The sequence below is a fragment of the Rhineura floridana genome, chromosome 7, assembly GCF_030035675.1.
Source record: "Rhineura floridana isolate rRhiFlo1 chromosome 7, rRhiFlo1.hap2, whole genome shotgun sequence".
Classification (NCBI taxonomy): domain Eukaryota; kingdom Metazoa; phylum Chordata; class Lepidosauria; order Squamata; family Rhineuridae; genus Rhineura; species Rhineura floridana.
The window spans coordinates 4,212,939-4,236,169 of record NC_084486.1 but is presented as its reverse complement, the minus strand read 5'-3'; the positions used below and the strand labels follow the sequence as shown (position 1 = coordinate 4,236,169).

Below are 23,231 nucleotides of genomic sequence, written 5' to 3'. Positions count from 1 at the left end.
CTTTAATTTGGATTCTTGAACTAGCAGGGGGTTGGACTCAATGGCCTTATAGGCCCCTTCCAACTCTATGATTCTATGAAACTTATCATATTTAATATAGTCTAAACATGATGTCCAGAATGCAAAAACTTGGGACAATTAAAAAAAGGGGGGGCCAAGTTGGCTCTTCTATTCCCACATTGCCAAATATTATTTACTCTTATGTGTCTAAGGTTCACAAGATACCATCTAACCATAATTTAAAGGGGGGAAATTCTCTGTGGTTCATACAGTAATGGGACCATTTTACAAAACCCAATTCCATGGTTTCTCCGATGTTATATTCACAAAATCTCTCTCATTTATTGTGGTGCATATCTGGCGTTGTTTCCAGCTCATTTATCACCACATATAACCACCTAGAATTCCTTTTAATAAAGTGTCACAGAATAAACATTCACTTAATTTGAAAATATTAGAAGATAAGTAATCTGTGACAATGCATTAGATACATTTTGTAAAGTCTTAGTATCCATCCTTTACTATGGGTTAGATCTTTCTACTGTCCATGGAAAGTTTTTAATCCAGCAGAGGGATCCTGCAGGTGGAGACAGGGGGTGGCTTTGTCAATTACTCCTTCTCCTTGCAGCCCCCAGTGCTACCTCCCATGCCATTTCAAAGCCCCCCAGGCGGAGGGGGGGAATGGAAATACCTTCCCATCACCAGTCAGGTGATCCAACCCATAGTTTCTATTTTATTGCCAGTTGTATACCGGGCCCAATTCAAGGTGTTGGTTTTAACCTTTAAAACTCTATACGGTTCCGGCCCAGTTTATCTGAAGGAGCGCCTCCAGTATCACCAAATATGCCGCCAAACAAGATCAGCCTCACAGGACCTTCTCTCGGTCCCACCGACTAAGACAGCTAGGTTGGTGCGGACCAGGGAGAGGGCTTTTTCGATCGTGGCCCCCACCCTCTGGAATTTACTTCCCTTTGACCTTCGGCATGCCCCCTCCCTACTGACTTTTCGCCGAGCCTTGAAGACCTGGCTCTTCAGGCAGGCCTATGGGATCTCTGGGGTGGGTTCGGTTTTACACTGTATTAATGTAAGATGGTCTTCAGATGAGATGTTATGATATTAATAATGTGATGATTATGTATATGAGCAGATTGTATTTTATATTGTATTTTATATTGTAAGTCGCCCAGAGTGTCCGTTCAGTCGGACAGATGGGCGTCTGCTAAATAAAATTTTATTATTATTTATTTATTTATTTATTTATTTGTTTCATTTTCATTTTTTCATTTTCTGATCAATCATGCTCAATATTTCAAGATTGAATGTTTTCTAAAATATCCTGATTCTTCCCTGTAATAGTCCTGTATCCTGCTGAACTTGTAATATTATATTTTAAATAAAGACTTTTGATATTTTCCAATTGAATGCATAGATGTTTATCATCATTAATGTTGATCCAAAAATTGCCTTTTAACATATCTTTCATCTTTATCCTCTTTATGATCAATAATTTATGTACAGATGATTGAATATATATCACCACACCCTTTGCTTTTCTCCATGATGCAAATGTGAATCCTGTTTCAAATACTGCTCAGGTTTTCCTTTAATATGCGTTTCTTGCAATTATATAAATTTGCCACATCTTTCTTTCAAGAATTAATTCTCTTGTCAACTTAAGCCTTTTTATACTAAAGACTGAATATGTGTACATTTTAATTAATACATATTTTCATTAAATTCCTCAAATAATCAATCTCATGAGCAGTCAACTTTTCCTATTTCCAGCAGACACTCCTATACAAAGTATTGAATGGCTGGCCCTTGTGGCAATCACAAAGCTGAAAATACCGATTGGGGTTTGTTTAGTTCTCAAAGCACCAAATAAGTGATTAATTGGATAAACATGCAAAGTCCCTGATTTATTTATTTATTTAAAAAGCCCGGCTGAAGTAAGGGTGGGTGGGGTGAAAATCCACTCTGGTACATGTGTCAGCAAAAGTATCAGGAAACAGAGTTAGCCCAACAACAGCAAAGCCCACAGTGGTTTTTGAAGTGAGGGATATATATCTAAATGCACCTCAGCTTTCTATTTCCTTGTCCTTTGAGACCACATCAAGTCTGCTTTATGTACTTGTTTACAGTACATATTTGCCTCTTTCCTTCCGCAACAACTAAGCTGTTCCTTCCATGCTGGGGGGGGGGAGGATAAAGAGGGGCTTTTCTTTTTAATGCCAAGATTGTACATCTTCAGCTGTGTTCCACTCTTAAGACACTGCAAATTGTGCCAAGATGTGCAAGCTACTAATGTGAAAAGGATAACCTTGAGACCTCTGTGTGGAGAATGAAACAGGAAGAAATAGCACCAGAGAGGAAAAGAGCTTAGGACCTGATAAATCAGGAGGAGGAGGAAGGCTAGGACAACCAGCCACCATGAGAAGCAGGAGCATAGACTTTCCAATTTCCAGAGGGGGGGGCAAACCTAGGAAAAGGCGGCTGCGGGCCATTGGTTATAGTGGTATCATACAGCATCTAGCGCAGGGCATTGCAATTGCTACAACAGGCAGAAAAATCATTAGGTGGTCTACCAAGACCATCAGCAATTTTCAAGTAGTTTGTGGCAAAAAAAAGTTTGGCACCACTGCAGTAGAGGAACATTTTAATCTTCCTGGTCATTCAGCTGCAAGAGTCTTCCTTCTCTTTCAATCAGAAGGGTGACTTAATATGAAATTGACTAAATTATAGTGTCATGGGTGGCTTTATTTGGTAAAGGCATGGTTGTAGTCTCTTAGCAAATGCAGAGTGTAAAACAGCTGCTGTTCATTAACAGTTTCTGAGCAACGAACAGAGTTCAAAGTGTGGCAATATTCTTCTTTTCACGTCAGATTCTTAACCAAGTATACTATAAGTGAGTGCAAGTACATTTGGGGGGCAATTCCTAACAACTGTGAAGTGCATCAGCATCATGACTGCTCCCATAGCCATGCCCCCAAGGAAAATCCAGAATCATGCCACCTGGATTTTATATATCTTGCTTTTCTAACGTACTGCTTAAAAGCTTCACCTTAAAAACACAGACATTCAAAATAAACTACTAATAAAATCTCATAATTTAAGTTTATGGGGCATGACTACAATCTTATGCATAGCTACCTGGGAGTAAGCACCAGCAAATCAGTATAGGTTCAACTTGTAAAACACATTTGTCTAACATGTCATTGCTGCTGAGCAACAGATGGCACAATATGCTTCATCTGGTTACTAAATCAAAAGAGAGCCACTCATAGGTTCTTTTCCAAGTATCTTGGTACTGTAGTCCTGACTTTCCTGTCACATCAGGAGCTCTCATCTTTGAAGACTCTCCCTCCCCCATAACTAAGTTTCCTGCCAAGGAAGAAGTAGTGGAGATTCCTCCTGGGCCTGCATTCAAATCTCCACTGCAGGATGTTATAGGTGTACTTTCACCATTGAAAGCATCAACCTCAGAATGGGCTTTCCGCTTTCTAACAACAAATCTACCCAGGGTGAATTAGTGAGAATGATGATGAACACAATTCAAAGGAAAATATCAGAATTCTCCAGGAGGAATACCACTGTTGCAACCACTCTAGACCCCAGTATAGTCACTGATTTTTAAAAAAAGACTTGTCAGTTTAAGACCAGGGTTAAGTTAACAAACTCATGTAGCTGACAAAAGGTACCATTGGTACTCACCTCAAAGGTGTTTCTGAGGGGCACTAGGACACCACCAAGTGGGTTAACATTCACCAATAGCTTGAAGAGGGAGAAAAAAGACAGAGCTCCAGGTTGCTTCTGGGAAACTCCTCCCCCTGGAGCCTCAGTTCACCTTCTGGCCAAGCTTGACTTAAAGTTCACATCCATACCTTCCCCATTCGCTCATCAGTATTAGTATACGTTAGTATCTTTTTACAATATTTACACATGACTCTCTCTAGATCTCCATAAATGTAAATTGCTCTTTTGTCCCAATTAATAGATTGCTGATTAACCAGCCAACGCTGCGCTGGTTGTCCTAATGTGCCTCAGAAACACCTTGCAGATGAGTACCAACTGTACCCTCTCGAGTGGCACTTGGACACCACCCAGTGGGATGCTCTAAAGCCAACCCTTCCTTTACTTTGGCGGATCTGGCTGGTTATTTTTCTGGTAGCTGTAGAATCTGTCTGCCAAAAGCAGTCTCTGTCAAAGCAAACACCCCCATCCTTTGTTTGGCTCTGGAGGGGAACTGAAGAATCTGACTCAGGGTGTGTTTCTACATAACAGCTTCTCAAAGGTTGTGCTCCTCCCTTTTTCTCTTTCAACAGAGGTCATCTATTAGGCTGACCAGAGCTGTTTCTGTGCCAAAGAGAGATTGAAATGGGTCTAGGTCAAGAGTAGCTCCCCACATTATCCCTGCCCATTAGCCTTGCTGGCTGGGACTGATGGGAGTTGAAGTCTAACCATATCTAGATGCTACCATCTAAAGGGCATTACATTGACTCCCCCTGATCTAGATTATCAGTCTCATCCAAAAGAGCCTGCTTGAACAGTCACCACTCACTCAAGCAAATTGCTGGATTGGGAGAAAATTGTAACTGAAGCAGAGTTATTGTAACACTCCGATTCCAAAGACTCTTATTAAAGGACATAAGAACATAAGAAGAGCCTGCTGAACAGGCCAGTGGCCCATCTAGTCCAGCATCCTGTTCTCACAGTGGCCAACCAGGTGCCTGGGGGAAGGCCACAAGCAGGACCGAGTGCAAGAACACTCTCTCCTCCTGAGGCTTCCAGCAACTGGTTTTCAGAAGCATGCTGTTTCTGACTAGGGTGGCACAGCACAGCCATCATGGCTCGTAGCCATTGATAGCCCTGTCCTCCATGAATTTGTCTAATCTTCTTTTAAAGCCATCCAAGCTGGTAGCCATTACTGCATCTTGTGGGAGCAAATTCCATAGTTTAACTATGCGCTGAGTAAAGAAGTACTTCCTTTTGTCTGCCTTGAATCTTCCAACATTCAGCTTCTTTGAATGTCCATGAGTTCTAGTATTATGAGAGAGGGAGAAAACCTTTTCTCTATCCACTTTCTCAATGCCATGCATAATTTTATACACTATCATGTCTCCTCTGACCCGCCTTTTCTCTAAACTAAAAAGCCCCAAATGCTGCAACCTTTCCTCATAAGGGAGTCGCTCCATCCCCTTGATCATTCTGGTTGCCCTCTTCTGAACCTTTTCCAACTCTATTATATCCTTTTTGAGATGAGGCGACCTGAACTGTACACAGTATTCCAAATGCGGCCGCACCATAGATTTATACAACGGCATGATGATATCGGCTGTTTTATTTTCAATACCTTTCTTAATTATCGCTAGCATGGAATTTGCCTTTTTCACAGCTGCCGCACACTGGGCCGACATTTTCATCGTGCTTGTCCACTACAACCCCGAGGTCTCTCTCCTGGTCGGTCACCGCCAGTTCCGACCCCATGAGCGTACATGTGAAATTAAGATTTCTTGCTCCAATATGCATAATTTTACACTTGTTTATATTGAATTGCATTTGCCATTTTTCCACCCATTCACTCAGTTTGGAGAGGTCTTTTTGGAGCTCTTCGCAATCCCTTTTTGTTTTAACAACCCTGAACAATTTAGCGTCATCAGCAAACTTGGCCACTTCACTGCTCACTCCTAATTCTAGGTCATTAATGAACAAATTGAAAGTACAGGTCCCAATACTGATCCTTGAGGGACTCCACTTTCTACAGCCCTCCATTGGGAGAACTGTCCGTTTATTCCTACTCTCTGCTTTCTGCTTCTTAACCAATTCCTTATCCACAAGAGGACCTCTCCTCTTATTCCATGACTGCTAAGCTTCCTCAGAAGTCTTTGGTGAGGTACCTTGTCAAAAGCTTTTTGAAAGTCTAAGTACACTATGTCCACTGGATCACCTCTATCTATATGCTTGTTGACACTCTCAAAGAATTCAATCAATCAATCAAAGTTTTATTGCAGGCCATAGGCCATCGCAATCAACCTATAAACCAATTCTCAAAGAATTGTAATAGGTTACTGAGACAGGACTTTCCCTTGCAGAAGCCATGCTGGCTCTGCTTCAGCAAGACTTGTTCTTCTATGTGCTTAGTTAATCTAGCTTTAATAATACTTTCTACCAGTTTTCCAGGGACAAAAGTTAAGCTAACTGGCCTGTAATTTCCGGGATGCCCCCTGGATCCCTTTTTGAAGATTGGCGTTACATTTGCCACTTTCCAGTCCTCAGGCACGGAGGAGGACCTGAGGGACAAGTTACATATTTTAGTTAGCAGATCAGCAATTTCACATTTGAGTTCTTTGAGAACTCTCGGGTGGATGCCATCCGGGCCCGGTGATTTGTCAGTTTTTATATTGTCCATTAAGCCTAGAACTTCCTCTCTCGTTACCACTATTTGTCTCAGTTCCTCAGAATCCCTTCCTGCAAATGTTAGTTCAGGTTCAGGGATCTGCCCTATATCTTCCACTGTGAAGACAGATGCAAAGAATTCATTTAGCTTCTCTGCAATCTCCTTATCGTTCTTTAGTACACCTTTGACTCCCTTATCATCCAAGGGTCCAATCGCCTCCCTAGATGGTCTCCTGCTTTGAATGTATTTATAGAATTTTTTGTTGTTGGTTTTTATGTTCTGAGCAATGTGCTCCTCAAATTCTTTTTTAGCATCCCTTATTGTCTTCTTGCATTTCTTTTGCCAGAGTTTGTGTTCTTTTTTATTTTCTTCATTTGGACAAGACTTCCATTTTCTGAAGGAAGACTTTTTGCCTCTAAGAGCTTCCTTGACTTTGCTCGTTAACCATGCTGGCATCTTCTTGGCCCTGGCGGTACCTTTTCTGATCTGCGGTATGCACTCCAGTTGAGCTTCTAATATAGTGTTTTCACAACTTCCAAGCATTTTTGAGTGATGTGACCCTCTGGACTTTGTTTTTCAGCTTTCTTTTTACCAATCCCCTCATTTTTGTGAAGTTTCCTCTTTTGAAGTCAAATGTGACCGTGTTGGATTTTCTTGGCAATTGGCCATTTACATGTATGTTTAATTTAATAGCACTATGGTCACTGCTCCCAATCGGTTCAACAACACTTACATCTCACACCAGGAGAAGTCATTTGACCACTTCCTGCAAGGCAGGCAGGGCTGCCCTTCTCTCAAAGAGGCATTAATTATCCCCTGACCTATCTATGCAATCCCCTTCTGTTGGGATGTAACTAGTCATAATGGGCAAGAGTCAAGCACACAAGAAGCCAGCCAAACCTCTCCAAGCATTGCATCTACATCCCCAGGCTAAAAGAAATAAAATGCCACAAAACTGGACCAGATAGTGTTTTGGACACCCCTATGGAAAATGCCCCACCTGTATCATCAAGGTTGGAATGGATGCAAGCAATTTTATCCTCAATATGGCACACAAGTGTGTCACAGCAGGACTCCATCTCTTCTGATAGACTTAATTGAAACAGGTCCTCTCAACTACCTAGAAGAGTTCCACTGGACAACTTTGAGGATGCAATTATGGGGGGAAAGTGTTATCTCTTTGCCATCACAGAGTAGGCTTGAATAATGAACTCTTATCTATGTTTGGCTGATTTCCAGGCATCCTGGAAATATTTTTAATTGGGGATAGGAGGGCTTGGGGAAAACCAATATTAAAAATTAAATTAAAAAGAGATTCCAGTGGTACTGAAAACAACAGTAAAATAACTAGGAGCTCTGCTCCCAAGGCACAGCCAAGAAGGCGCTGCAGTCAGTTGCAGGGTCCTAGAGCTCTTCCTATCCTTTATCAAGTAACCTTGAGTGCATCAGCAGTTTAGTTTTGTTGTTTGTCTGCTATCTCCCCAGCTCCAGCTAAACGTAAGGAGGAACATCACTCTTGCAGTTGTACTCTTTTCATCTCCTTCTGGATAAAGCCAAGCATGGAGAGGAGATTGTTTCTAATCCCAAATAATAAAAACCTCTTTTAGTTTGCTACAATTCGTCTATTTCTATTTAAAAATTTCCTCCTGTTTCTCCCCAACTAGCAGAAACTAAAATATGTCTGGGGTGGTTTGTCATTGCCTTCTTCTGAGAAGAATGAAGGGGACACAAACAGGCCATGCGCTTTTTCAATACTTCACAGTCTTTTCCAATAGATCTCATTTAATTAAGAGAAAAATAGGCATATCAGGTTACTTATTCTTGAAGTGGCATACTGAAGTTATTTCAGATAACTTAACCTAACTGGCACTCAGGTTTCCTCTTACTGTCCCCTTATACACAATACAGTAGGTACATTAAGAGCTTTCTAGCCCAAGTCCATTCATCTCTGCAATTAGACAAAGAAGCCAAGAGTCATATCTCGCAGAGAATGTTTCTAAAATTGGGTTCTTTGTTGTGCAAAACAAAACAAAAGTCATAGCCACAATCCACACAATTCGTTTTAAACATTTATCCTACTTAAAATGAGTGGTAACATAAATATCTCAGGGGGAAAATGCAAATTAAATTAGTTATTTATTTTCAACACTTATATCCTGCCCTTTACCTGAAGATCATAGGACAGGTAACAACATGATACAATAAATGATCTCAGATGTATAACTAAATAATAAAAACTTGTTAAAAACAGCACTTCATCCAATACAAAATTATATCTCACATCTTAAAATCACATCAAGATTGAGGATATGCACGTTCTCCCAGTCACATATTACCCCATATCTTTTATTATAGATTATTTATTATAGATTAATACTACACTAATTAAAAATCCTCACAAAATTCTTTAAGAATCCATCCGTTCTGAATTATTGTTCCTTTGTTAGCACATTGTGGAAAGATCTACAATGTTCAATAGGCACAACATACATCAGGAAAATGTGTGTACACTTACATAATCTGGAGAGAACAGCCGGGGACAGTCAGGATCTTGAGGTGCTTAATGTGTGATTTGGCTACATTGCTCTCAACGTATCTGCAAGGACAGCGGTAAGTCAAGCTGATGGGCTTCCCTGGAGAATGGCATAAAGAAAAGGATTTAGATGCCTGGGCTGATACCAATACCACCTTGGAGTACAGATGGTGGGGGATGGTGGGGAAGAGAATTCTGGCATTTTTGAAAAGCTCTGTGGGGGGGCAAGGTGCACCAACCTCTTCAGTTCTTATTTCAGCCATTAATCCAGACGTTGTGGGTTTCAGGAGACAAAACGGGACAAGAAACTGAAACTTAAGAAATGGAGAAGTGATTTTCTTTTTTAAAAGGAGGCAGCTAATTGTTCCAAGTGGCTGGTGGCAATTAAGCAAGATAAAGGCTAGAAATGAAAGGCACTTGGCCTCCTCAGTATTATTCCGGCCAAATGATTTGACCTGCGGCCAAATGAAAAGGCAGACAGGAGAAGAAAGAAAGCCCTCGGCTCTGCAAAACTAAACAACCCCCCTCCTTGGCAAACTGATTCCAAACAGAGAGGGAGATGCTAGCTGACCCTTTGGGCACTCAAGTGCTGCTCCAGATTTGGCTATTCTGTGGGTTTGCAACTGTGAAATAATCCTATCGCAATTATGGGGCACCAGATCCCATAGTAAAGGGTGTTTCAGGTAATTCACGACCATCATTCTAGCCAGATGCACTTCCAAGCCGGGGGGGGGGCATTCTGAAATCTGCTCGAGAGAGATCATCCCAGCAGCACTGGAGATGACCACCTCTCTCACACTTCCTTTTTAGCAAATGGAAGGGCTGCACTGACTCCAACAGAATAATCCCTGAATGTAATGATTAAAAATATATATACGTCATTTTTCTCCATCCAAATGGGGGGGGGGGATGTAACACACTCACCAATATCAGCCTGTTCTCCAGTGCAAGTTAATTCCAGGAAAATAATTTCCAAAACACAAAGGAATTGAACTTTTGGGTATTGTAAGACTATCAGCCAGTTTATAAAATCTTCTTATAATAAACATCAGTATTTGTGAAAATGTTATTTAAATCCCCTGAAAACAAAACAAAATCCCAACAAATTCACCAGTGCTGGTCTCCAAGGTGTGTCACCATGTCCCCCTTATAGCCCCAAGGGGTCAAGAGGTCACACCATGAGAATACTGTTACAAAGTCTGTGTTTTGTAATTTCCACTCTCTTATAATTCCAATTATGAAATCAAATATTTGCATCTCTCCATAGGTAATACCATAGCGATCATGTTGTTTCTTTGATAAGGAATAGCCATTCCAAACTGTTGTTTAGTAACTAAACTGTTTAGGATTCATTGGGCCTCTTTCCCATGAATAAATTGTCATTTTGCCCATTTGTGTGTTTTTTTTCTAATTCCCAAAAGACAAAATCTGCTGATTTATTACTTTGTCTATTAACATGTTCAGCTAGTGGCTGTGCCGTTCAATCTTTTTTTATTCTATGTGTATGTTCGCCAATTTGTTTCTTAGAAACTCCGTTGGTCTTGCCCACATATAATTTACAATTCTATACATCACATAGAAACGGTGGCCTGTTGTGAAGTCGGTTATACCTTTTCATGTCCACAGTATTATAAAAATCCAACAGTTCCTGCAGGGAAAATGTTCGGGGGCGAGGGGGATTTCCAGATAAGACTTGCAACTTCTGTGGTTCACAGCAGGGATGGGCAGAAGGTACAACTGGATTCACTGGCAGATATCTGAATGATTTGCGGTAAGATCAGCAAGGATTTCTAATTCACAGGACTTTAAGAATGCAGAAACAAATTGATTATCCCCTCATCCCTAAATTATCCTAGTGAAGTGTTGGGATAGCTACAAATGGATTTTTGTGCGGAAGGGCTGTGAGCTCAGAATTCTAATGTTCTATGTCTTTTGCACCAGGCTCCGATTGGTAGATCTGCAAGCCTGAAGTCTGCCTGACCCCGTTTAAAGTATGCATTACTATGTACAGCCAGATTTTAATGTTCCTTTAATAAGTGAATAATGATCTGTCCCTACAGTCCCTACATCTCTCAGTAAATGCCACTGCTGGTTAACCCTCTTCTTAGAAGCTGCTATTAGCTGCAGGGAGAAACATAAGAGGCACTCATATTGGGTGTGTATTTGCTGTTAAGTTGGTTGGGGGCTAGAGCATGGAGAGTTAAGAGTTAGGCCCTGCTCCCCCAATTTGACCCCTTGAAGTTCTTTTTAGCAAAAGACATCAGGAGATCTGTTCATGGATGTTCTGCATCAGTCACATGTAGTTTAGTGCTGAAAGCAAGGATTAATTTTATTTTGCTTTGTATAGGTGAATATTCCATCATGTGAGCCTTCAGTTTGAAGTGGTACAGCCCAGACACAGGTTTATAGATGCCTAAGTGATTACTAAAACTCTACTGAAACTTTCACCTGAGACTGCATGCTTGCCCTCCCCCAAAATCCCTATTCTTGCCAGATACAGCCTCAGACCTTTGCTCTGTTGGACAGGTTTGAAGGGGGATGCCTGTGTTTGGGAACCCTGTTGCTGAGAGGATTCTCAGCATGTTTAGCTAAATATGTTAAAGCCAGGAACTGAGCTAGCAGGAGTGCTGGGAGAGAAAGGGTGGACCCACTTCCCCTCTAGGCATTCTTTAAATGCATGGGTGTAGATTTTTAACTGATTTTAGTATTGGATTTTTATATTTATATTGTTGCAACCTGGCCTGGGACCTTATGGTGAACAACAGGTAAGAAATCCAATAAATAATAATAATTGCTGCCCTGGGTTCCTACTGATTGCCACACTGAGCTCCTACTGGCAGGAAGGGCAGGATATAAATCTAACAAATAAAAATAAATAATAATAAGAGTTATAATATCCACACAGGGCTTAAACCTTTGGTTCAAGATCTGTTTCTTCGCCTAACTTTTCAAAACTACAAGAGCTGGTGGTACTGTAGTTTCAGGTGATAAAGAATGAGGGACACTGTCGGTGTTTTCTACCTCCTGCCTAGATATTTCTACCTACATATCTCACTAGCTTAGTTGAAAGTAAAGCAAGGAGACTCCCAAGCTGACTGTCCCCATAGGAGAGGATCCCTCTTCCCAACAGCTGCAACATACAAAACAAGTGTAAAAGCAAGGGAAGAAGGCCAAGATTCTAACTACTATATGCATTTTTGCAGAGCTGCAAAGGATGGATCCTGGCAAGGAGAAAAGGGGGCATCTCCAAAAGGCAGTCATGGCAAACTCCTCAGCCCCTGGGTAGTAACAAGTGAGACAGCGAACAGTGATCTCTCCTCAAGAAGCTGCAACTTCAAAGCAAGTAATTCCTGATTGAAACTCAGATTGCAGACCAGAGCATGGAATGAGGAAGAATTTCTAGCATATGCTGCAATCCTGCACGTGGGCATGGGAGTAAGTCCAGCTAGCATCAGTGAGACAGCCTCGGAATTAACCACTCACTGGATCGCGTGTCTCAAATCCGACTATGCTGCCCACATTTAGCAGTGGAAAGCGGCTTACTACGGAGAGGCGAGTGTCCTGCCGCAGGCCAGCCAATGAGCTCCCACTCCTTAACTAACAGGCTTTACTAGACGAAGGCGGCAGGTGTGGAAGCCTGCTCGCCTGTTCCCCTTCCCAGAGAAAAACGGCCTCTCCTGGCGTGAATGAAGAAAGGGCTTTACCCACCGGCCCCGTCTAGGTGCCTGATCCCAGGCGACTGGACCGCTGGCGGCAGAGGCCAAGTGTTGCGACACGCCTTTCCCCCTCGACCTGCCCTTGGCCAAGAGAGAGTACGGGGATGCGGGAGGAAAGCCCCTCTGCTCCGAAGCAGGGGCGCAGAGGAAGGCAGCCCCTAGCTTGAGCCTTGCGCCCCAGAAAGGAAGGAGCCCCGACGGGGTGGCGTCCCAGCGCCGGCAGCGCCTTGGCCGCAAGCAACAGAAGCCTCCAGGGCGAGGACTGCCCTCGTCCACGGCGGAGTGCGCGGGAGCGGGCGCTATTTTCCCCAGAGGTTCCGGGTGAGGAAGGCCCCGTTGCTAAAGACCGCAAAGCACCAGTCCCGCAAAAGCCGCTCCGCCTTTCCTAGGGGAGAGATAGGCTCGAAGTCTCTTCTTCGGGAACTACTCCGTTTATTTCTGAAAGTTTTACTCGAGATCGGGTGGGTTGGCTTGGGGAGCAGTCGCGTTCAGTAACTTTAGAGCAGGATCCCCTCTCCGTTTTCTTCGGATCCTTCAGCTGTTCAGAATCATTCCCGCCCTGATTTTGGACTGACAAACCACCTCCAGCATCTATTAGGAAAGTGGAGAATTGCACCGCGTTTGCTACTCTTTGGGAAAGGGCGCCAAAACGCGTTGAGAGGTAGGCAAATGGACCCCTCTCTGCCTTAGGACACAAACCCGGGGGGTACAGAGAAAGTCCGCGGTTGAGGACGGCCGCTTCTGCTGGCCTTCGGAAATTCATTGCGGGGCGGGGGAACCTACCACCGGCTGGTAAAACGGCTGAATTCCGGTCCCTTTCCTCAACCTCGGTTTACTCCGCACTACTAAGCAAATCACACACATCATCGCTTAGATTCCGAAAGAAATCCTTTTTGCTGCTTTTCTGTGGTAGAAGTCGAGGCAATTTCAGCTATCACCACCCCTCCGGTTTCGTTTTGAGCAGGAAAGCGCAGAGATTCCGCGCACTACCAGCGGTTCAGCCTCGTTCAAACTCCGGGGCGCCCCTCGTGAAGGAACCTTGCAAGCAGTGGCAAAAAGGCGAATGCCGCTGCTGCGGAACGAGAGGGTGGCTTGGGGCCCTTCCCGAGCACAGACTTGGCGGGGAGAGGCCACAGACGTCGCCCTCCTTCGCCGCCTTCCTCCTATAGCCAAGACTGTTACTCTCCGGTGCGAAGCGAGATTAGCGCCCCCCACCCCCGACAGAACCGTTCCACTAACACCTGCAGAGACGCCGCAGCCGCCCCCAGATGAGACCGGTGGGCAGCTGGCGGATCCCTGCTCCGCTGCCCCGAAGCGGCTTAAGCAATGCGGCCGAGCCGCCTTCTCTTCCCTCCTCTCCGGAGGCAGGCTTTTGTCTTGGGCCCCTCTGCCTTGGACTCTGGGCGCCCTCACAACTGGCACGCCTGGGCAGGCGCTGAAGTTCAAGAGAAGGACGCGCACACCCCTCGCGATCCAGCGTGGCCGGAGCCCAGCGGGAGGCAAGCCGTCGAGCACCTACCTTCGGCGGCACGAAGGGTCCCGAAAAGCAGCAGGACGACGAGGAGGGCGACTTTGCAGTCCATGGCAGCCGCTGGTCCAAGAGCCGGGCTGCTGGCGCTACAGCTGCGATCGCTACGGATTTGCGCGGCGGTCTGCTTGGGTCGTTACTCCCTCCCTCCCATCTATAGAGGCTGGTGGGGCCGGGGAGCGGAGGGGAGGAGGCTCCTTGCGGAGGTGGGGGGAGAAAGAGGAGGAGGAAGGGGGCAGCTTGTTCTGATTGATTGCCTGTGGCATGTTATTACATCCTCCCTGCTCCGAACGGGGCTGGAGAGTAGCCCAAGCCGCCCCCCTCCAGACAGCGTCGGGCGAGCCAGGCGACCCAGTGGTGGCATTCGAGACGCCCGGGACTCTTCTCTCATAAAGCAGCCCCGCCCGCACCTCCTGTTCTTCAAGGTTGGCTTTGGACGGTGCATTACTGCTGCTGTCAAGCGGTCTTCGGCGCGGGTGAGAAGAGGCCACCTCCCACTAGACGTCTCTTTTTGGATCGCAGCCAGTCGTGAAAGTTGGGAACGACGGCTAGTTATTCTCTCCCAGAGAAAGAGGAGCGGCGCGTCTCTTCAGACCAACACTGGGGGTTCAGGGAAGAGGGCTTCTGCTAGCAAGGAGCGCAGAGAGGCAACTCCACGTTTCCCCCGCCACTACCAGGGGCGATTCCAGATTGGCGAAGGGGCTCGGAAAGATTTCTCCCTCGCCTCTTCCATCAGCGGGGGGAGCGCAAACAGAGGGGCTGGTGTGTGTGTGAGAGAGAGAGAGGCGGTGGCAGCGGCAGCCCTCCCTCAACAGCAGCTGGTCAGGGGTCGGTGGGCCGACATCTGCAGCCCTCAGACACGGGGTCTCTTCGGGATACACAGGTGGAGATGAAGAGAGGAGCCGGTGAGAGAGTTGCAATTCCTGGTCAACCGAGCAGGCTTGATGGAAGAGGAAGCAAACCGAGGTCCCTCCTCTCAAGAGTTTGCGAGAAACAGAACTTTGCTTGGACGGATCAAAACGGCTCAGGACCAGCCGGTGCACCCGACCGCGGAGCTCCACAGGGCACGACTCAACTTTAAAAGTCCAGATTCATAACAAGCTTTAAAAGGCCAGATTCTTCACTTCTCTTTCCGGAATCAAACGCACCAGACCCAGTTTTGGAAAACCTTTTTTCCTTTATGTTTTATGTTTAAGCCGAGGAAGCTTGTTCCGCAGTTGAGAATGAGTCAACTTATCTCCCTCAACTGGCCATAACTGGAAGTGCATCTTGAGGGCAGCTATGAGCTGCCAGCAGCTAAAGGGGTTCTTGGAGAACACTGCCGCTCCTCTTCTCTACCGAGTGTCTGGCGCAGGGCTGGGGAAACTGGCCCTCCAGATGCTGCTGTACTCCCATCTTCCCTATCTGTGGGCCATGCCAGCTGATGGGAATTGTAGTCCAACAACATCTGGAGGGTCATAGACTAGCCAGTTCTGATCTAGACTTACTTCTGAGTATTATAAAGCCACAAGAGTGGCTCTATACTATCGCCAGCATAGAGTTTTTGCATTCCGCAATGTTAAATAGTAAATACCCCCCATGCCATTCTGATGCTTCCTATAAGCTCATTTCAAACGCTTACTTAACAACCCTCTAAGACAAGTTTTCATGGCGATACACAAAACACTCAGAGAGAATCCAGAGTTCAAAGTGTAAAACAAGAGAAAAAGAATCCAGACATCTGCACTTTTTTGTCAATGGTCTCATAATTTGTTGAAATTAATTAAAAATCAGCCATGTTCACAGAGTACTTGTAATCCTATTACTAACCTTGCACCATACTCTGACCATCTTCTGCAGTTTAAAAGTTAAAAAAAATGCCTGGCTGATTTTTAATTAATTTAAGAAAATTATCATTGAAGTCTATTATAGCACTGGGCATGCTCAGTAAGAACCAACTGTCAGTGTTCTAAAAGCCATTGGTTTGGTTTGGCTAATCAGGTGGCCACATCCTGCCCAGACCTTTATTTCACTTTAGACACTCCTATTCCTCTAACAGAGCTCCAGTAGCTAGAGTGGTTTAACTGTCAGCCCCTCTTCTGGGGATTGTAGCTCTGTGAGGGGAATAGGGCATCTCCTAGCACCTCTCAGTATGCTTCACAAATTACATTTCCCAGGATTCTTTGCAGGAAGCAATGACTGTGAAATACAGATCTGGTGTGGATGTGGCCAAGGACAACTTTGGTTTAAATTTGGGTGGCAGACCACATGCACCAGAATAAAAAGGTGGGGGAAGGCCTGAAAAACAATGATACTCTTCATAATGTTTTGCTTTTGGAAAGGAAAGGGGCTTCCCCTCTGTCCAGTACCCGCCTATCCAATCTTCTCCCCTCCCCCTCTCTACTCTCTCTTCTTCCCTGTCCCTCCCCTTCCTTTCCTTCAGTCCCCCTTTCCTCTCCTCCCCCTCCCTGCCCCTCCCTGAGGTCAGTTTCACCTATCCTAAACATGATTGTACAGGAGTAAATCCCATTGAACTCAAAAAGCTTGCGAATAATCAAACCTGCCCTCCTCTCCTCCTTGCTCCCTATCCCTTTCCTCCCCCTTCCTTCGGCCCTCCCCTTCCAATCCCCTCCCTCTCCCTACCCTTCCTCCTTTCCTCTCCTCTCAACTCTCCCTTTCTCCCCCCCCCTGGTCAGTTTTCCCTATCCTAAGCATGATTGCACAGGAGTAAATCCCACTGAACTCTATAAGCATGCATATGATCAAACCTACCCTTCCCTTCTCCTCCTATCCCTTCCCTCTTGGCAGTCCCCTTCCCCTTCCTTCCCCCTCATGCCCCCTAATTCCTCCCAATCCCCTCTTCCCTCCTTCCCTCTCTTCTCCCCTCCCCCTTCACCTCCTCCCCCTTGATCAGTTTTACCAATTCTGTGATTGAACAGGAGTAAACCCCTCAACTCAGTAAGCATGCAAATGATCAGACCTGCCCTCCCCCTCCCCTCTCCTCTCCTTCTCTCTCTGTCCTTCCCCTCCCCTGCTTTCCTTCCCCTCTCCTCTCCCTTCCTCCTCCCTTCTTCCTCCCCTTCCTTCTTCCTTCTCCCTTGCCCACTCCAGCCCTGCCTCCCTCTTCTCCTCCTCCCTTGTGGTTCCTTTCACCTATCCTAAGCATGTTTGCATGGGAGTAAATCCCACTCAATAAGCATGCAAATGATCAATCCATTCTCAGCAAACTTGCATAGGATCCCATTTCTTACCTTCTGGATTAAAAAGCAGAGAAATTCATTAATAGGCCAAAAAAAAAAGCACCCTTGCTGTTTAAGAATGTTCCTATAGCCAAGAGATATTTCTATCAAACTTTAAAAAGCAGGGAAATTGAGCAGCTACAGGGAATGTACCAGGGGAGCAGGAGACCTGACCTCCTCTGAGATATTGTAAAGTAAAGGTAAAGGTGTCCCTGCACTTGTAGTTTCCGATTCTTAGGGTGATGTCTTGCGAAGTTTACTAGGCAGACTATATATGGGGTGGGATTGCCAGTTCCTTCCCCAGCCTTTCTTTACCCCCCAGCATATGCCAGGTACTCATTTTACCGACCATGGATGGATGGAAGGCTGAGTGGACCTTGACCCCTTTTACTGGAGATTCGACTTCCTCCTTCCTTTGGAATCGAACTCCGGCCGTGAGTAGAGCTTTCGGCTGCATTACCGTCTCTTACCACTCTGCGCCACAGAGGAGATATTGTACTGCCCTACAAATTGGTAATAATGCAAACACAATTAGGGTTGGTTTTTCACAGTCCAATCCACTTCCTGTGTAGTTTGGAAGACTCTGATAACGTGCCTCTGAGCATATGGTGAGTGGCGGCAACACCTGCAATCAGCCCAAATAACAGAAACAAGACGTGTGCTGTGCTTGTTTTAGCAAGGAGGAAGCAACAATATTAAGAAAGATGATATAGTTCAAATAGTCACTTTAAATATATTTGATTTACTTTGCAATTTTAGTGAAGCATTTTCGTTTGTTCCTGTTTCTGTCAATATGTGAAGTAAAGCAACACTTTGCATAATTTACACTACAAAACCACCAAAAACAATTGTGGAATAATGGCACTGACTGTTCTGCAGAATAGTTTCCAGTGGACATGATGAGTGTCTCAGCTTGCACCAGATAAAACAGTGGGAGGTGAAATATATTCTAGCAAAATTCTATGTTTTTAATTGACCATGCCCACCTTTCCTTAAATGGTGTGGTTTAAGGATAGCAGGCTGAACACATGCATCTTGGGCAGGCCAAGTTTGTTTTTCCAACAGCAAGCTTCATTGCTTAAGGAGCAACTTATTGCAATCAGTCTGATTTTACATCAAAGTGTCGTTTCAGATTCAACTGTTAATGCATCCAAGATAGAAATAGAACATAACCTCCAGTTTCAAACTCAAAAGGCTGTCTTCACCATCATATGACCAATAAAAACGCTTTGAAATTAATAAAAATAAGATACAGCTTTCGAGGATGAATAATGAGAGAAACATAATTTTCTGTGTTAGATGCTCTGTAGAAGCAGGTGTAACACATGAAAGAAGCAAAGAAAGAACCAGAGCTTGGAAGATTACTTTTAAAAAGTAATAAATTACAGTTACAATTACATGGCCCAAAAAGTAGTGATTATTGTTACAATTATAATTGCTTTGAAAGTAACTGATTACTTTTTCTCAAAAGTAATCACTACAATTACATTTCAGTTACTTTTTAAAAAAACACCTACAAGGTGCTGGCCGTGGCTGCTGCACATCTACGTAGCCTAAAACAGCATTAAAAATAAATGCACACATACAGAGGTAGTAGTACCTAGAGAGGTAGTGGGCTCTCCGACATGGGAGGCAGTTGGACAGCCATCTGTCGGGAATGCTTTGATTTGGATTCCTGCATTGAGCAGAGGGTTGGACTTGATGTCCTCAAAGGAGCCTTCCAACTCTACTATTCTATGATTCTAGTAGAATAATTCTTTTTATCCATAATTCTTTTTATCCATAAGACAGCAATGGTGGTCTCTCCGCTGTTAAGGGAGGTGGGGAGGGAGGCAGAGGCCACTACTCAGATCTTTGCACGTCAAACCAAGTGCAACCCACCCCCCACTCAGCCAGCAAGCATAATTTCTCTCTCAGACCCTGCTCTGTCACCCAAACGAACATTTTCCCCTGAGATGCAAAAAAGTTAAAATACTGCAAATGCAGCACAGTAGCCAGAAAGTAGAGGCCACTTTCTGTGCCAAGTGCAAACACAGTATTCACACACACACTCTCACTCTCTCACTCACTCTCTCTCACACACACACACACACGAGTCATCTTTCACCTCCACAGTTTATCTCCATTCTGCTGCTGCCTCCTTCTCCTTTATCCATGTTCTTGCCCTCCAGCTCCTTTTTCCTTCCACTCCATTCTTCACCACCACCATCCATTTTTTTAAACAATTGTTTTCTCCACTCCATTCCATCTCACTCCCCACCTCCTCCCTCATCACCTCCTACCCACCCACAGAGCATGAGGAAAGAGCGACACTGGACAAAAGCCCAGTTTGAGGCACATGATTTTCATCCACAAATCAGAGGAGCAGAAGACTTCCCCTGCTTCCCCCCTCCCAAGTAATGCCACAAATTAATGCTGGAAACACTACAAACAGTACTCCACAAAAATAATAACATTACTCCTAGTTCTATTACAATAAAAATGTAAAGGAATTACCCACTTGTTCCTTTAAAAAGTAATGAATTACAAGTAATTTGTTACTTGTAACTAATTACTTCCAAGCTCTGGTAAGAACACCACCAACAAACATACAAAAAATGTAATTCCCTATCTTTGGAGATGTAGTCCTGATTGCAGATGTTGCCACCACTCACTATATGCTTAGGGGCACATGTTACCAAATTCTTCCAAGCTACACAGGAAGTGGATTGGACTGTGAAAGACCAACCCAAATTGTGTTTGCATTTTGACAACTTTGTAGGGCAGTACAAAATCTCTGGGAGGAGGTCAGTTCTCCTGCTCCCCTGGTGCATTCACTATAGTTGCCCAATTTCCCTGCTTTTTAAAGTTTGATAGAAATATCTGTTGGCTATAGGAACGTTCTTAAACTGCAAGGTTTTTTGGCTATTAGTGAATACATTCATAGGATTGTGCTGAAAGAAAGTGACCAAAGAAGGGGATCCTTTCACTACAGTGTTCTGCCTGTAAAAGCTGCAGCTCATCTCTTGCTAGCTGCAAAAACCCAGGTCTCTTCCACTGGAAGCTTATATCTAAACCAAAACAGTAGAAGTATGTGTGCTTCATTCAGTTACATATATTAAGGGAATACTACTTCAAATACCTGCTCCAAATTAGTACTAGTGACTAATGAGTTATTGTGTGACTATGGCACCTTGCATGTATGAACTGAGCTATTAAAGATATAACACTGCGAAGAGAACTTTAGTATCTCCTCACATCAGTGTATAACCTCCTGCACAATACTTTTCAATAGTGGTCACACTTTCAGCTGCCAGTCATCAAGTCTACAAAAACCAAGCATAGAGAAACCAAGTGATGTATATGCATGTGTAAATTAAGCTTGTATGAATGCCAACATCCTCAGTTTTTATCATGTTACTACACATCACACAGTTACCAACAATGGGAGACTTCAGAAGGGGAAAACCTTATATTTGGCTGTCACTTGCACTGCAAGTTTTTTGCCATGTAAGTTAGAGAAATTTAGAAGAAAACAACTTTTACCTCCTTTTTTTCACAGTTTTGAGCTGATTCGGCTATAATAGGAAAGACAACTCCCTGGGTTTCCACCCAAGTTAGCTGTATATTTTCTTTAACATTTGGTGGACATTTGCCAAAGGAGTTTATTGCCCATAGGACATGGACCGAGGGATACATCCGTTCAAATCTCCATTTAGCTATTAAGCTCATTAGGTTACCCAGAGCCTGTTGCTGGTTTTCCACCTAACCTGCCTCACAGGGTTTTTGTAAGAAAAAAATGGATGACCCCTATGTATGCCACCTTAGACTCCTTGGAGGAAGAGCAAAATGCAGAAGGGGGGGGTAAAATGTGGTAAGCATGAGCCCCAGGACATTTTAGACAAAGCAGTAGCCTTCAAAGGGTTGCAGAAAATATTATAATGATTAATTGATTCATGCCCTACTTCTTTTTTACAAAGTAATACAACTAACAAACACACCACTACCATGAAAAGGTATGGTGGGTGGGTTCAGATTTGTTTTAACTACTGACATGTTCAGTCCTCTAGGAACTGCAATAACTATTTTTTTCTGAAGAGGTTCAGTAAGGATTCTGGAATGAAAACTAATTGAATAAGGTATATAACTGTAGCTCGATGTGAGAATATAATCCCAGGCAGTGTGCTTGATTCCTTCAGACAATCAAGTTGCACTGATTTTAGCACTTGTGGGGTGGTTGTGGTTGTGAACAATTATTCTGTTCCCCTGACTGTGCCCATTACATTATCAAGTTAAAATATGGCATTCATTGTAAGACCTATGTTTTATGGAGCCATTCTACTTTTGCTATTACAATAATGACAGCTTGAAGGTCCCAGTCTGGGACAGAATGGTAGGATATACATCTTTTAATTTAGAAATATATAGTATCATTAATATAGCTTAAGATTTAATCCTAATAACACACACATAACATGTACAGGCACATATGTAACACAAATTTAACACACAAGGCTGGATAACTGACCCACTATGCAAGAGAAAAGAGCAATTGACAATGTATATGACGCATTGCCCAAAAAGGGATAGATCCTTTTTTGGCAATGCAGGCGCTGAGGGCTCACCCTGTCTTTGGATCATAACAGGGACAAAGGGTTAAAACTCTTCTACACTTCCCATGCTAAGGTCCCAATCTGGATCAGGCCCCCAGCACCTGCAATTTGCTATTTTCCCCTCCACAGCCAGCACTGAAGCTGAGAGGGAGGTAGAAGGACTGAGGAGGAGAGGCTCCAGGGACGAAATGTAAAACCTTGAGGGCCATATGCAGCCTGTAGGCCATCCTGCAGTGTCCTATCCCTGGCTTAAGTCAATAGGATAGCTTTTAAGTCAATGGACGGGTTGCATTCAATAGTCTAAGCCTTGAAACTTAGCTAGGAGACACACTGATGCAGAATGGTTCTCTTTTGAGATTACTGGATCCATTCCTTTCTCTTTCTGGCATCCTGCCTTTCCGGGCCAGATTTGCTGCCTGAAAGGCTCCATAACCTGTAATAAGCTGTTTTGTGCATTTATCCATAAAGCAGCAAGCAGTAACATGAAATTGCTTGATTAGCCTGCATCACAGACTCTTGGGTTTCAAATGCAGTTCTAAGCAGTTTGCTACTTTTCAACAAAACACTATACAGTGACTAGTTTTCATGCCTACATGAATGCTCACAGCACAGAGCCTTCATCCAGAGGTTCCTTGAGAAGAAGAAGAGATCAAACAGAGGTCACATGAATAATTGTTTATAGATGATTAACTGGAGTGACAGAAAATGTTAGTGAACCTTTGTTAATATAGATTCATTTATTACATTTCTACCCTGCCTTTCTTTTCATGATAGAAACCCAAGGCGGCTTACATGTGGTTCCCAAGCGGTCTCCCATCCAGGCACTGACCAGACCTGAAGGCAGGTGGCCTTATGTCTCTTCAGACCATAGCCTGGGACCATATAGTAATTTTAGAGGTTGAATCTTGTTTGCGAGTTTTAAACTGACCTCATTTGAGTATCAAGACCAAGCCATTACACAAATGCTTGGAATCCATGTCAAACTTTTAGATACTCTATAGTGCTGTGCAGGGCTGTTCCCTGATTGCCCCATCAAGCATATGATAGAATGCCTCTTGGGGTCCCTTTGCCCACCCACAAGCCTCAGATGTGAAGGAAATCATTTGATTCCTTCTCCAACTCAGCCCTAGACTCCTATGTCAGAGCTGAGACAGAGACCAACCCGCACCAACTACTGGAAGGCTTTGGGCCTCCTGAAAGAAATGGTCCATTTCTACCAGGCCCAGGGCCATCAGAGAGGCCAGACTCTT

The 23,231-nt window shown here is 44.1% G+C and overlaps 1 protein-coding gene across 1 annotated transcript in view; it reads right to left on the bottom strand.

The window, feature by feature from the left end:
* CXCL12 (C-X-C motif chemokine ligand 12) overlaps positions 1-14,531 on the bottom strand; it is a 32,163-nt gene extending 17,632 nt beyond the window's left edge. The window contains exons 1-2 of the mRNA XM_061634751.1: positions 14,163-14,531; positions 8,910-9,027 (exon numbers count right to left, since the gene is read on the bottom strand). Of these exons, the coding sequence (XP_061490735.1) occupies positions 8,910-9,027; positions 14,163-14,226 (182 nt within the window). The 5' untranslated portion in view covers positions 14,227-14,531. The remainder of the gene's footprint in view (positions 1-8,909; positions 9,028-14,162) is intronic.
* Between the last annotated feature and the right edge of the window lie 8,700 nt (positions 14,532-23,231).